Source organism: Pseudopodoces humilis, chromosome 1 (genome assembly GCF_049639895.1).
Source record: "Pseudopodoces humilis isolate 2021_Gansu_Grassland_sample_001 chromosome 1, ASM4963989v1, whole genome shotgun sequence".
Taxonomy (NCBI): Eukaryota; Metazoa; Chordata; class Aves; order Passeriformes; family Paridae; genus Pseudopodoces; species Pseudopodoces humilis.
The window spans coordinates 87,489,461-87,503,818 of record NC_142200.1 but is presented as its reverse complement, the minus strand read 5'-3'; the positions used below and the strand labels follow the sequence as shown (position 1 = coordinate 87,503,818).

At 37.7% G+C, this 14,358-nt stretch overlaps 1 protein-coding gene across 1 annotated transcript in view; it reads left to right on the top strand.

Annotated features, from left to right (window-relative positions):
- The window catches only part of LOC102100973 (uncharacterized), a 263,975-nt gene extending 249,839 nt beyond the window's left edge, over nucleotides 1-14,136 (top strand). Inside the window, exons 20-23 of the mRNA XM_088053539.1 lie at nucleotides 687-887; nucleotides 10,609-10,750; nucleotides 12,013-12,026; nucleotides 14,047-14,136. Of these exons, the coding sequence (XP_087909665.1) occupies nucleotides 687-887; nucleotides 10,609-10,750; nucleotides 12,013-12,026; nucleotides 14,047-14,136 (447 nt within the window). The remainder of the gene's footprint in view (nucleotides 1-686; nucleotides 888-10,608; nucleotides 10,751-12,012; nucleotides 12,027-14,046) is intronic.
- The last annotated feature ends 222 nt before the right edge of the window (nucleotides 14,137-14,358 follow it).

Genomic DNA, 14,358 nt, shown 5'->3' with positions numbered 1-14,358 from the left:
TCTGAAGTATTGAATTCTGCCCAGCCTGTGTAAGGAATTAACATGAAAAAGGCTAAATGGAAATTCTGACTGATGTAGGGGGATACAAAACCTACCAAAGCAAACATGTTCAGAGCAAACTAGGAAGCTAGGTAACTGTTAATAAACTAGCTTTACACCATGCCCTAAAATACACCTAATTTACTCTGCCGCATCTACAATTCAGTTAACAGCACAAGGTTATTTTAATATTATACAGAGATCAGAGACTAAAAAGTGCTTGTGGGTACAGGAGCAAAGGCTTCTCAAAGAGAGAGAAATACAAATACTCGCTCACAAAATTCTTGGGAAGCTTTTTTTTTAATCAGCATTGCCATTTTATTGTTTAACCTACCCTGCTTGATCTCCCTACTTTTGGTTAATACGGGAGTCAATTACAGCTTCATCTGTGCAGAATTAACTTTATAGAATATACACTAGGGATTTGTCTATCTCCTCTATTTAGATCTATGTCATAAAAAAATATGTAGTAGAGAACTGTGTGCAAGCACTGCATATGGTAGAGGCTTTGCAGATTTATTGTAAAATCATTTTAAATCGGTTAAGCTCTTGCCAGAAGTTAATTAAATATGTTCCTCTGGTGGGGGGGGCGGGGGGCCTCTGTGTGTGTGTGTGTCCGGGGGGCGGGGGGGGCTGTGTTTCACTAGGTGGCAGTGTCTGATTACATCTGGAAGGACCAGCCTGGTGTCTCCAGCTGTGACCTCCAGCGCCAGGATGACATCCCCGACGCTGCAGCCAGCTGGGAAGGCAGCACCACTGCTCACATCTGTGTCTACACGGTTCACCTCAGCGGCTTCCAGGAGCTCTACAGGCACTTCCTCAGGCTGCCTGATGGGGCTATCATTGAGGTAAGTCCGAGCAGGCGCCTCGCTGACAGATTTTGAAGGCAAAGGGGTGCATTTCGGAACCAGGTCACAGTCAAAAGAGGAAAATAGGCCGTGCCTGACCCGGTCCGAAATACGCACTGTGAGCTTCCATAGGAAGACCTCACTCCTAAACAGTAGTGTATGATCAATGAGTTAACGCTTTTGCAGTGCAAAGTAGTAATTTCAGATTGTTTATAGAGCCATTTGAAGGCAATTATGTAAGATATACATTGAAACTACCCTCATAGAGTTTATTTATAAATATATATCACTTTAGAACCACATAAGGTCGTTCCGTACAGGAATTATTATATATACATATATAAATATACACGGTAAGTACTGTGCACATTTAATGGACAGCTATTACTACAAGTATGGTCATTCACTTCATTTGTACTCAGATATGCAGAGCTAAGGCACGGTTAGATCACTTAATGGCATCTTGCATGTTTTAGATTGAATCTTGGATGTTGTCAGCATTTCAGCAGCTTGTGCTCTAAAATGCAATACAGGATGTTATTAAAGAGACGTATCACCCGTTACTTGTTTCGTGGGCTGCATTTTGTTCATTGCTTTGCCATTTTTGTTCTAAGTGCTTTGAAGAAGAACATTTCCTTTTTGCCTTTGGTCTTGTGTTGAGAGACTCTTAAAAAAAGATTGGCATTTAAGAGAAAGTAGAGTCAAAGAATATTACTTTCTCAACCCAGAGAAGAAGTGGGAGCTTCAAAAGGGAGATCTTTTTACCAAAACTGCGACAAATGATGATGAAACACAATGTTTTCACCTGCACACTTCTAAGGTGAAGGTTCAAGTACAGCTTTCCAGCATGAGACAAACATTGCTTCTGCTCCTTTGGTTAATATTTCAAGGCTGTTTTCTTCATTAAAGATTTTATTCATAATGTCTTTGCCCTACTTGGCTTTTTAAAGAAAATTTAATTTAAAGGAAACTGTCCTCAAGGATTTCAAACATAATTTTCTGCCTGGGGAACTTGTGATTCACCAGAGTGAAGACACTGGAGTCTTCAAGCTGGCCAAAGAAAACAAGAGAAGGCATGTGGCCTACATGAAGTAGAACCTAATTACTGGAACAAAGAAACTGGCAAATCCAGGTTCATGCCCAAGTCTGGTGAAGAAACTCCTCATGTGAATAATTGCCTAGACTTTTGCTAAAACACCTTTTCCATGTTGGATGTCAATCAGGCAGCCCAGCTCCTACTTTCTGCCTGTTACAAATGTAGGTTTTTGCAGAATGGTTTTTCCCACTTAAGTTCTTTTCAGCTTTTCAGTGGTGAGGTTTCATTCAGATTCTACCAGACATTGGAAGGAGGATCTTTGAACACCCAAGGCAATCTTAACCCAGTGCAGTTTCAGCTCATTAATCTGTTCTGTACTTCTGAGAGAGAAGAAATATGTTCTCATACAATGTAGTTTTGTCTTCCCAGGTGAGCTTTTGAGAAGCTTCCAGCATCCACAAAGTGTATAGTAAGGATGGCTCAAGCTACTTCTCTATAGTTTCCCACTCCAGATCATAACATAGCCTACTCCTAAAATCCATGACTGAGTCCTGCCTCATTGTCTTGAAAGCTGCACATCTAATTTAGGAGATCAAATGCTTTACGGCATTTTTACTTGTAGATCTAAATGCAATTACATGTAAGAAATGTGCTTAACTAATAATTGCAGTAAGGCCCGTATACAGATCTTACATTTAGCTGATAACAGATGTAATTATACATTTGTGTGTTTTATAGGTCAGGGCTTTCTACTTCAGTTCCAAATTAGGTTTATTTAATGAATTTTAAAACTATACAATGAAAAGTGAGAAGTTTGCTGCCATGAGGAAAAAAACACCTGAGCTTTACCTCTTGCTGCTTTTGTCACCCCTCAGGAACATTTCTTTTTTCCCCTTTGCTGCAGCTAGACAAGCAGGGGTACTTGAGTGGGGTTAGAAAAGTGTTTTGGAGCTGAAGGGTGCATTGCAATGTTATACATAGTTTTTAAGAGTGTAGGAGATGAAAGGCACCTGGGCAAGTTCTTGGAATTCTCTTTTCAGTTTGCTCCCTCTGTTGACAACTTGCTGTGTATAAGCATTTTCAGTTCGACTATCTAGAGCTAGTTCTAAAGACTCAGGTTATTTAGTTTACCTAATCCTAGTCTGTTTTAGGTATTTTGATCCTGGTGACTCAAAGGAAAGATTTTTCTGGATCCTTATAGTCTATTTGTTCAAAAATCTCCTCTTATTCTAAATTTAATCAGCTTCCATTGGATTACCCATTGGTATAAGTAAGATTTATCTTTAACAGAAGTTTTCCTACATAATATAATTTCATAATCTTAACCATTTTATTCTAGAATGGGTATAACACCTCACCAACAGAAACAAGATGAGTTCTCATTTTACTTTTCATTCCTCTCCTCACCTTTCCAGCAGTGGGGAAGGAGGGAAGACTTTTCTTCCACATTGGGGCGGGCAGAGAGTTATCTATTCTCTCTCCCTGTCATAGAAATTACAGCTGCCTGTCTTCTTTCTTTGTGATCAGCAAACCTCTTTCTCCTCACCAGAGACAAGATATTTGTATGGAGCATTGTTTTGGGACTGTAGGAACACAACCTGTAAGAACAGGGGTGGTCTGTGGCAATTGTGACATGTCCTACCTTTGTAGGCACTTCTACCTGGTCTGCAGAGTACACAGAGTAAGAAAACAATCAATTTTCACTTATTTTGTTATTCTGGATGGGCTAGTGCTCTTGTACAACTGCAAAATGCAAGGAGTAATTCAACAACGTCTAGGAACTAGGGGTTACATGCACCTTCTTCCTGTGAAACAATCCTCCTTTTCATTACAGTAACATACCAAAGGTGAAAATGTAATTATTTCAGTGTATATTTTTGTTTGTTCACTTTTATTAAGAAACTCTGAAGACATGTAACTCTGAAGGTAGCAAAATTACAAGACTGACTTTCCATAACACTTATTCCTAAATGCTACAGTGGAACCTCATGAATTCAGTCATTTGGGGACTAAGATCTGTCCATCAGATTTTTAATACTTTGTGCCATTTACAGCATGATGGGTGTTGGTTTTGGTGGGTGCTCTTCAAAAATAATATGTTTAATAGGAAGAAATGAGCATTTTGGCAGAAAACAACAGAGGAATTATAATAACTTTGAAAAAGCATGTGTAAATATAGGCATTGTTCAGAGGGCAGCCCCAGCATAAGCAGTAGATTCTTAGCATTCAGCTAACTGAGGAGTGTGTGCAAGCTGGCCACATCTGGGGCACTGTTTTGCCAAACACAGGAACATGAAAACAGCACTGAAATCACCAGGCCAAATTCTACCTCAGATTCATGTGTTCAGCTCTTGGTGACTTTAACTTCAGATGTTTCTGTATCTGCAATTCAAAGATATTCTTTGACAGGCATAAGAGGAATTTTGCATAATCTTGCTGTGAAGTCCTTGGATGCTCATAAGGAATTCACTTCATATTTACAGCCTCATCTTGCTCTTTTATATTTCAGTGAAAGAAAGATTTACTCATAGCCCTAATTCATCAAATCACTTCAATGTGAACGTAATTTTATCCAAGGAGCCAAAACTCACTTTGATAATAATTACCTTTCTTTTATTTTATTTTTTTTTCTCCCAGTAAGCAAAGCAGTTTGTAAGTTCTGTGTACAGAAGTACACTAGCTAGGAATAAATGTCTTCTAAGTAAAAGCTACTATAAAATACTTATTTCTTTATGTGTGGTATCCCCATTAGAGGTCCAGATTTCCTGGTATGACTTTAAATTTCATGTCTGGTATGAAAAGTAATTTTATAGGTTTTATAGGGATGAGGTAAAACTAATTGTTTTAAAAGAAACATTAAGTACAAGGTGACATGTATAAATAGCCCTAGAAATATTAAATAAAAAGATTCTTTTTTTAAAATGTACAATGTAAAAATTATAGAGGTTAAACTTGTAGGTGCAATCTTTTTATCATAAGCATTGTAAAACTCAAAGAATTCAAGTGCAGTAAAAACCATTTTCCTTTTTACCTATAATATATTTCCCCTTTATAGTAATTCAATTTAGGTGTTGGCTAACCAAGGAATGACCTTCCCAAAGTAAATCACTTTTCCTGCTTTTTGGTATTCATTAATCTGGTGTTATTGTAATATAAAGGAAATTATTGAATTTTAACATTTTAAACGTATTTGAAATCCATGCTCAGAAAAGTTAATGACAGTGGTACATGTTTGCTGTCTACATGGTGATAACACCAACTTAGTGATTTTTATCTCGACTTTTGCTGACTGGAGTTGATTTCCTATTAGAAGGGCAAAGATAAGTCACTTTAACTCAACAAAAATCAGTTTCTTATTATAGGCCTAGTAAACCTCAGTATTGTAGAGAAAGTTTTTGTATAGTATGATTTTATCTATCAAATAAGCCTTCACAAATGTCAAGGATTCATCCAATTTAAACTTACTGGATAAAAGAGGTCTGTTTTCCCTAATTACTTAAAAAGTACCTGGCAGTAATAGAACAAGACAGCGTAGGTGACTAGCCAATTACTTAGTTTAAGCTATTTACATCAATCCATATGCTATAAATTATGTCTAAACCCTCCTGCACTTCTGGAAATGTGAATAAAATCATATAAGTTTATTTTGAATACAAGATCAGATATGGTATGCTGAGTGACACTTAAAAAGAATGAAACAGTAACAGTAGCTTATTTTCTGAAGCAATCTTGACACTAATGCTAAATTACAGCTTGGAAACATGTAGCATTTTTACCTTTATGAGAAAAGGCTTTTTACATATTTAACATAATTCTAGGGAAAATATACTGGAATTATGTATAAAGATATGTACACTGTAACCAAAGGGCATTTATAGTCCCCAGTAGAATACTTACAACAATTTTATTGCCATTTGGTGTCATTTTCTAACAGATATAAAATACAGGCAGTAAACAAACTAGACTTTAGATTTAAGCTGACAGCTGTTCCTTCAGAAGCAATATTCAGATATTTAATCTTAAGAATACTGAATATTTTACAATTGTTTGAGCAAACTATACTTTTAGCATGTGAAGGACCGCATGCTTTTATATACAGTTCTTGGATCTGATAATGACACTAAAAAACAACCTTAGAATAATCTACACATTTGTTGCTCTCCTATATTCCCTGGGCAAATCAACAAATTGCCTCATGTTTTATTCTTAATTCCACAAACTCTTTTTTTTTTTTATACCCAGTGTTACTATGAATATTGGGCTCTATTTTTTCCTGTGTGTGCATAAACCATGCAGTTGACTCCAGTGCAATTTATGCATGGATGTGAGTGCAGATTTTCCTGGCCCTAATTTGATTAAAGGAGCAAATTTGCCATGTTTACTGCAAGATTCCCACGTGCTGTTTTCATGGAGAAAAATGGTCACTAAAGATTTATGGAGGAGAGAAAGAGAGAGGATCGCTCCAGCTCAGTATCTGAGGTTGGCACCCTACCTCATGACTTCATCTCACCAGACACTGGGAGGGGACAGCACAGATCTGGCTTTTCTGTACACTGGGTCAGCTGTGGGGAGGGGGTGAGGACGTTTCGGCCAGGGGGGAGCCTGGCCACAGGTGTAAACTGACCCACTTTGGCTGGCTTCAGCAGCATCATGTCAGGTCATCCACAAACATGGCCAGCTCAAACCAACCATGAGTTGATTTCCTGGGAATCCCTATAAAATCAGGGATTAACAGGAAAGGTTTGTCCCACAGAAGAGTGATTAATGCATGCAGTTATGTACATACTGGTGGGCTGAACAGGCTTTACCACATGCTGCTTGCCTACTTCTGAGACTTAAACTTGTCCCATTGAAAACATAATATACCTTGCAACTGCATTCAGTGGGAGAATGATCTCTCTCAACATGCATCGAGGTTCAGTTGGGAATCAAACACTTTACTCAGCTAAGGGATACTCCCATGGACATAGGCAATCGGATCAGTACAGCCTGCAGACTTACAGCCCTCTTGTTGAGGGTCATGGCAGTATGGCAAATTTCACTTCAAATAAGAAGTAAACCAGACTGTTTTAAGTGATTGTTTCCAGTATATATTTCTCCTTTAATTTATAATTCAATTAGAGATAATCAGCCTAAGAAAGAAATTAGTTGTCCGGGCAGCACTTTCCATCCCACTGAAAAGATGAGAACAAGGAAAAGAGATTTCCTGGAGAAATGTTGTGTTTGTATGCTTTATTCTTAAATTGATGCACCTCATCTCACATGTGACATGTAAACCCTGTCCTGAAGTGGACCCAGTCTGTTGCTCCTTGCCCTTGCAGTGGGTAAGCCAATCCCTCTGCTGCAGATGAAGTGGTTGAGCACAGTGTGTCTCAGCTGAGCAGAAGTAATTTCTCCATATCTTCTGTTCCAGGCTGTTTTGTCAGGTACAAGATTGGTTCCTTGCTTCTTTTTCAGTAAATTGTGATATAGTTTTAAATGGAAGCTATATCTATTAATTGTGAATCTATTATCATCTGCAGTCAAGACTATTTTGCGGAACAGAAATGCAGGCAGCAGCCTTGCGGCATGTGGCCATTTCTACCCTCCCTAGTGTTCTCAGATTTTATATACCCTGTACCCCAGAAAGTCACAGAGTCATGTGGAAGAAGATTTCTTTCCTTCAAGTGGCCATGGCCTTCTTATCTATGGTGCTGTCTGTGCTCTGATAAGAGGACCAGGAAAGGAATGAGACAGGTCCACTGATGAACATTTTCAGCAGGACTCACTGGATTTCAGATAACCAAAAAATTACTGAAATACCATAACTAAGCATTATAGCTTTGTTCTGTATATGAATGTTCAAATTTAAATCATACTGGCTTCTTTTTCACTTGCAGAGAATGTGGGGTGAGAAGCAGGGGTTACATCCCGAATCAACACATACACAAATATATTATGTTCATGGAAATTTTAATTTCTTTTTTTCTTGGGGTCCTGAGGAGTTAGAACTCTTTCCTTCAGTTGTTTGCAGAAGGAATGGAAGCAAGTTCAAGCATACCCATTCAGTCTGAGCCAGTGCTCAAGGGAAAAATACTGCCACAGCTCTCTACTTGTGTTATATAACAAACAGCAGTGATGATAATTAAGGGGTATTTTAAAAGAGCTATTTTATATTAAGAGATACATCTTTCAGTTTCAACCCACCTTAAACACCAAGATTTGCTGTATTTTCAGTGATTTTCAGAATGATTTTATACTGAAAGGGCAGAGCCACTGATGGTTACAGAAGGTATTTTGTACTTTCAAACACTTATAATCTTTATTCATCTATCACAGTTTTACTTGAATCAGCAGTAAAATCTCTGAAGTCAAAGGATAATTGCCAGAACAGCATTACTTACTTTATCTGAATAAAAAAATAACCTTTGAAAAAGTACCTTGCAGCTACACAGATTGACAAAATGCATCAATTATATTTTTGCTCACTTTATAATTACACTGCAATAAGTGCATGGTGAACTTTGCTACATGGTTGATTAACCATAAAGTTACTGTTATTAAGTCACTCTCAGAAACAACAACTTGAACTTTAATTAAAGAACATAACTCTGCACAACATCTGATCAAGTTTAAAAATCTGACATATCTTTACAAGCTTCAATTTAAATTCAATACACAAGTAAATGATAGCACCTTAATTGTAGCAAAGGGTTCCTGTTGCTTCAGTCATGCTGGGTATGTGAATGATCAGGTTGGAAGAGCTCTTGCACCAAAGGAAAGGCTTTTCCAGTGAACTCTAAATATCCCCTGTATCTTCTCTTTTTTTGCATAGAAACAAGTCTTATGGAGAGCAGAGGAGGGAGCTGGGGTTGTGTAGCCTGGAGAATAGGACAAAAGGGGTGATCTTATCATTGTACAACTGCTTGAAAGGAGGTTGTAGCCAGGTAACAAGCAACAGGACAAGAAGAAATCAATTAGATATTAGGAAAATTTTCTTGACAGCCTGAAAGACTTTTCAAGCATTGTAAAAGGCTGCCCAGAAAAGAGGGTGAGTCGCCATCCCTGGAGGCATTTAAAAGACCTGTGGATGTGGCACTCAAGAACGTGGTGTAGTGGTGGACTTGGCAGTATTAGGCTTATGGCTGTACTCAGTAATCTTAAAGGTCTTTTCCAAATCTACCTAAATGATTCTATAAAATGAAATTAGTGTTCCAGCTTCTGGGGAATGAGGGTTGCAACTCCAGGTATACACTGATGATATTTCCACATATTTTTCTCAGATTATTGCAACTGAAAAAATATTTCTGTTAGCTCACTGATGCTGTAGGTCCCCTTTATGTCTTCTGTCTTCTTAACTTTATATAATGCAAAAATGTTTCTATGAAGTCCGACTATGACATGGTATCTCTTTTTGACCCACCCTGGTGATTGTTTGTGCCATGAGAGAAATGTCTTTGGACAACCCAACTAAAACTAGACTATCTCTTAGTTTGAAAGAATAAAACTAAAAAGAAAGTAGCATCTGTTCTGTGTTAGTGGTATGTAGGTGAGAAGAAAGAGTAGCCTGGTACAGAGAAACTTGTCTAGGATGTAGGATGCACATGACCACTCCAAAATTTAGTCTCAACTTTTCATGTGAGGTGGTGAATATTTACTACATTGCCTGTTTCTCTCTGTTCCTGATGTAGCAGCACTTCCTACCCTCACAGTGTATAAAACCCAGAAGTACAACCAAAACTGTAAGATGCATCAACAGACAGAAAATAGGAATATGCAAAAAAATACAATAGGTATTAGAGATTTTTCCCTTACACATACCTGCATTTGGAAATTTATTATAGCTGTGCTAAACTAGATTGAGAATAGCAAAATTCTTTAAAATATTACTGTATTACTGGATCAACCTGCTTTTTCAAGCTAACATTTGTGTAACAGCATCTAGACAGATCTGAGCTCAGTTACTGCTCAGTATCTGAAATTTGATTTCTGCTCAAATTCATCAGAGCAGAATTTCTTGTATATGGGCATTCCAAAACACGAAAACAGTTGGAGTCAGGGCACTCTTGTGCAAAATGCCACCCACATGGCACAAGTTGAGGATCTGACATGTGATGTGGTAACTACTAATGAACTGAGCTGAATCTGATGCAGTGCCTTGCCTTCATAACCAATTTCCAGTCCAATAACATCTCCTCTTCATGGCCATGATTTCCTTCTTTGAGTGTATATTCTTTATTCACTCAAATCTTCTCCGTGTGTCAAGAACATCATAAGAAGGAATTATGAAAAGCAACGGGCGTAAAAATCCCTATTCCAGTGTTTTACTAAAGAATTTAGAGTGAGAAAAATTAGGTGAATTTGCATTTCACATGTGTTTAAATTGTTAATCTCACTGCTCTATCTGTATTAGTGAATACATTTACATTAAGTTTTACTTTAGAATATTTTGGCAGAACTGTTAGAAAAATTGTTATAAGCCCAGGAGTGGAACTGAAGCATGAAAGCTAAACTGTAAGCTGCTGCAAAGCTGGGTTATTAGTATGACAGAATAAAATTTCACACACACAAAAGCTTCTAAGCTGTGGTATTTTGAAAGCAAGAAGAGAGGGTGGGGAAGGGTAATCAAAGTCATCTATGTTCCCTCTGATATTTCACTGAATGCTGCTATAATAATATGTTGGTTTTGTCTGTTCTGTTTTTCAGGCATTTGGTGATGTTAGTGAGGAAAGTCTTCTGTGTAAAGTGAGCACAGACCAGGAGCATATAAGGGAAAAGAACAGTGTGTTGCCTACATCTACACGTATCAAGCTGAGAGAGAGGAAAAAGAGTACAGCAAGGTGGAAAGGTATTATTTTCAGTCTCAATACCTAGATGAAAAACAGTCCTGATACCTAAGCATAAAATGATGGGAGGGATAGAAAGAAAGCAAATAATTTTATAACAGTTTCTTTTGGGAAAGTTAGAGTGCGATCAGTGACAGCTGAAATTTCACGGTTGTGTTTTCCAATGTGTCTTCATCCCTGGGTAGTTTCATCAGCTGTTGCAAGAATCCTGAGGACTGAAGTGCTGTCCTTTAATCAAACACTGTCACGCTTTCCTCTCAGAATCTCAGTACAGTAACACAGTCCAGAGCGTTCTAACTTAGGCAAGGACCAGCATTTAAATTATGCTGGGAGTAGGCTTCAATCAGTTATTGTATATATATTTAGGTATGTGTCCAGACATTTTGGTCTAAGTGCAAAAGCCCAAACATCTCAGACTTTTATTGTGTTTTCCACTGTGTACTGAGAGCCACTAGCCCCCTCACAGTGCCTAGAGAAATACATGCAGAGTGGAACATCTATGTCAAGTTTGCAGTGAAGTTGCTCCTTACCTAAGGTAGTATCAGGGTGTTTGATGGAACATGCTGGGTGTCCTTAGGCATCACTGTTATTATGAGATATCAATTTCCTCTTGTTGCTTATCAAGGCTCGTTGTAGCTGGCTCCACAAGATCTCTGCACTCAGCTGGAGTCCTATCACTGTCAGTTTTCCAATGCCCTCTAAGGAGTAAAATTCAGTTAAAAGCACCTTGTGTTACTTTTAAATTCACAGTAATCTTGTTTGCTAACAGAGAAGCCTTAGAGAGTTCCCATGAGCACAAAACACACATTTTTTTAAGGAAACCTGGTAAATTTAATGTATGTGCTCTTGCTCCTGTACCCCTTTTATTGGGGGACTGTCGTTGGTGTATTTGCATCATGTCTTTCTCTACATCCTTTTTTCTCATCTTCAGGAAATCGCGTTGTCTCTGACAAGAGCTAGTTCCTGCAGCACTACATGGTCCATGGAGTTGTTTACATCGTGATCCACATCCATGGTATTGGCTACTGTCTGATAGGACCTACATTTCTGATGGCCACATCTCTGCCCATGCAGTGTTGTCCTGTGAATGCCCCATTTGTAGCTCTTCTGTGGCTTCAACAAGCTGTGCAGTGGGGTGAACTTATGGGATCAGATCACATACTGGATCCTGCAAGCATAATTATCTCATGTGACATTTTTTTTCCCTTCCCAGTTGTGGGACATTCCTAAATTTCTCAGGTTTGCTTGTTTCTGTTTTTTTCAGCTTTGCTTGTACCTGTTAGCTGTGGTGGGGATTTTTTTTTCTGTTTTTTCTGATTTTCTGGTGTCCCTTTGTTCACACTGCTGTGGTAAAAGTTTTTCAGATGCATTTATCTTTTTAAGATCTTACTCAATATCTTGTGCATTGTTGCTAAATAGCATAGTTCTTAATAGCTATAGTTCTCATCCACCTGAATAAACATTAAATTACATTAGGTAGTAACTTAAAGGTTTAAATGTCACTCTTGAGCACAATTTTAATTTGGGTATGCAAGATAGTGGTTTGGTTTCCCCCTCTTTTCTTTTTTTTTTTTTTTTTTCCCAGTTTATTTGCGTGCATGTACATATGTCTGTGGTTATTTTATGACTTATGTCCAGACAGAAATGGTGTAAAAAGCCCTCTGAATATCTACAATAATTGATGTGATTTTTGTGGTTTTTATTGCATAAGATATTACTTGGATTACTTCTCTCTGTCATAACAGGAATAAAATTGCATTTTAATGTTTGCTTTGCCTGTTGTCACTTTAAACTTTTCTACATAACTTTGGAAAAGAAACTAGCTGAAGAGGAACCACCCAGTAACCTATTACAGTTTCTGGGTGACAGTACCAATATGCTGTGGGTGACATCTTACTATGTGCATCTTCCTGAACTCACTTTTGCCATCAGCATGACTGACTATAGTGGTAAAAATTCCTTTGGGAAATTCCCGGGTTTTCTGACCACTGAGTTAAGATATCCCAGTCTTGTTCTGTGAGATTTTAACTTTGGTGTTGGTAATATAGTACTAGAATTTAGTCTGATGGTGGGACTGACTTTATGTGGGGAACCACCATAGCTTCAGTTCTTATAGGACTGTGTTGATTTTTCTGAAAAATGTGGATCTTGTACTGAAACTTTGTTCAGCCTGAAGGACTTGACTGATCATTTTTATTCCTCCAATTATACTGAAATGTCTCCACTGACTTTCATTTAATCTAGGATGTTCAATTCTGTACATTACATATCCGCAAAATATGAATTCACAAATTTCAAGTATGTTTAAATATTAAGTAAATTTCCCTTATTTTTTTTATTTTAATGTAGCATCCTACCTATTAATTTTAATTACTTGCATCTTGTGAGTTCCCATGTTTGTTGGTCAACGTGCAGTGTGTGGCATTGGCTTTGAAATTGTTTTCTGAAGTGCTCTTATCAGCAGCATCATCCATAATGCTCAGTTATAGCTGGATAGTAATTGCCTGCCTATGCAGTGCTCCTTTGCAACAATTTTCTCCTGTGTAGCTATATATATGTAGTCATTACTGAAAAGTGTAAATAAAGAATCCTTTTAGTGGTGTAGTTTCCCTGGGTACCTACTGTGCTCTTATTATCTAAAACATACTCCCCATCTGTAGTTCTGTTCTATTAAAGGATAAAGACATAACTATGAATTAAAAATTAAAATGCTTGTTGTAGATTGGAGAGCAGGGTCTATTAGAATATATCTGACGCTAGGCTACCAGTACAGTAGATAGATTACACTGAGCACCAGTTAAGCAAGGGGATGAAAAATGAGTGATTTTCATCATTCATTTAAATATAGTGCTAAGTGGTATGTGCTAGCATTAAAAGCAAATTACTTAGCACTTCACCAATCACAGCATGAGAGCATTCCATTGGAAACAGTATTTTCAGTGATGCTCAGTCCTCAGTTTTGTTAAATAAATCTGCTGCTAATGCTTAAGGAAGCAGTAGAAGACGTATTGCTATGATAATAAAAAGATTGAAAATGTAAAATAAAGAGCAGCAGTACCTCATTTTAATAGATGTGCTAAGAAATCCTCCCTCTCTCTTAACAACAAAACTCCAAAGTGCTGGTAGATCTATAATTTCCTGTACTTTCTTTAGGTCTTCCTTCCTTCTTAATGAATATGACCTTTTCTTTTTTTTCCTTCCTTCTTTCTAATGACATCTTTTTTTCTCATAAATCTGCTGCCATGTCACTGAACATTTTGATGAGCTTTTCTGATTCCCTCTTATATCTCCTTGATAGGATATTATTAACCAGCAATCTAAAGATGTGGAGCCTGATCCTCAGCACAAGTACTTTTTGGCTGCTCAGTTAAACACAGTGGAGGTGTGAGAATTCACAGCACAAGACGTTTAGACATTGAGTGTTGCCTTTATATCATGTAGCAACATTATTTCCTCCACAGCAATGGGCATTGGAAGACTCTCAGATCTGTTGCCTCAACACATGGAAGATGTGTATAGTCATAAACCTTTCTGAGTCTCAAACCATTCCTAAGCCACTGCCACCTCCTAAACAGGTGTCAGGAACTACACAACAAAATTCTTGGGAATG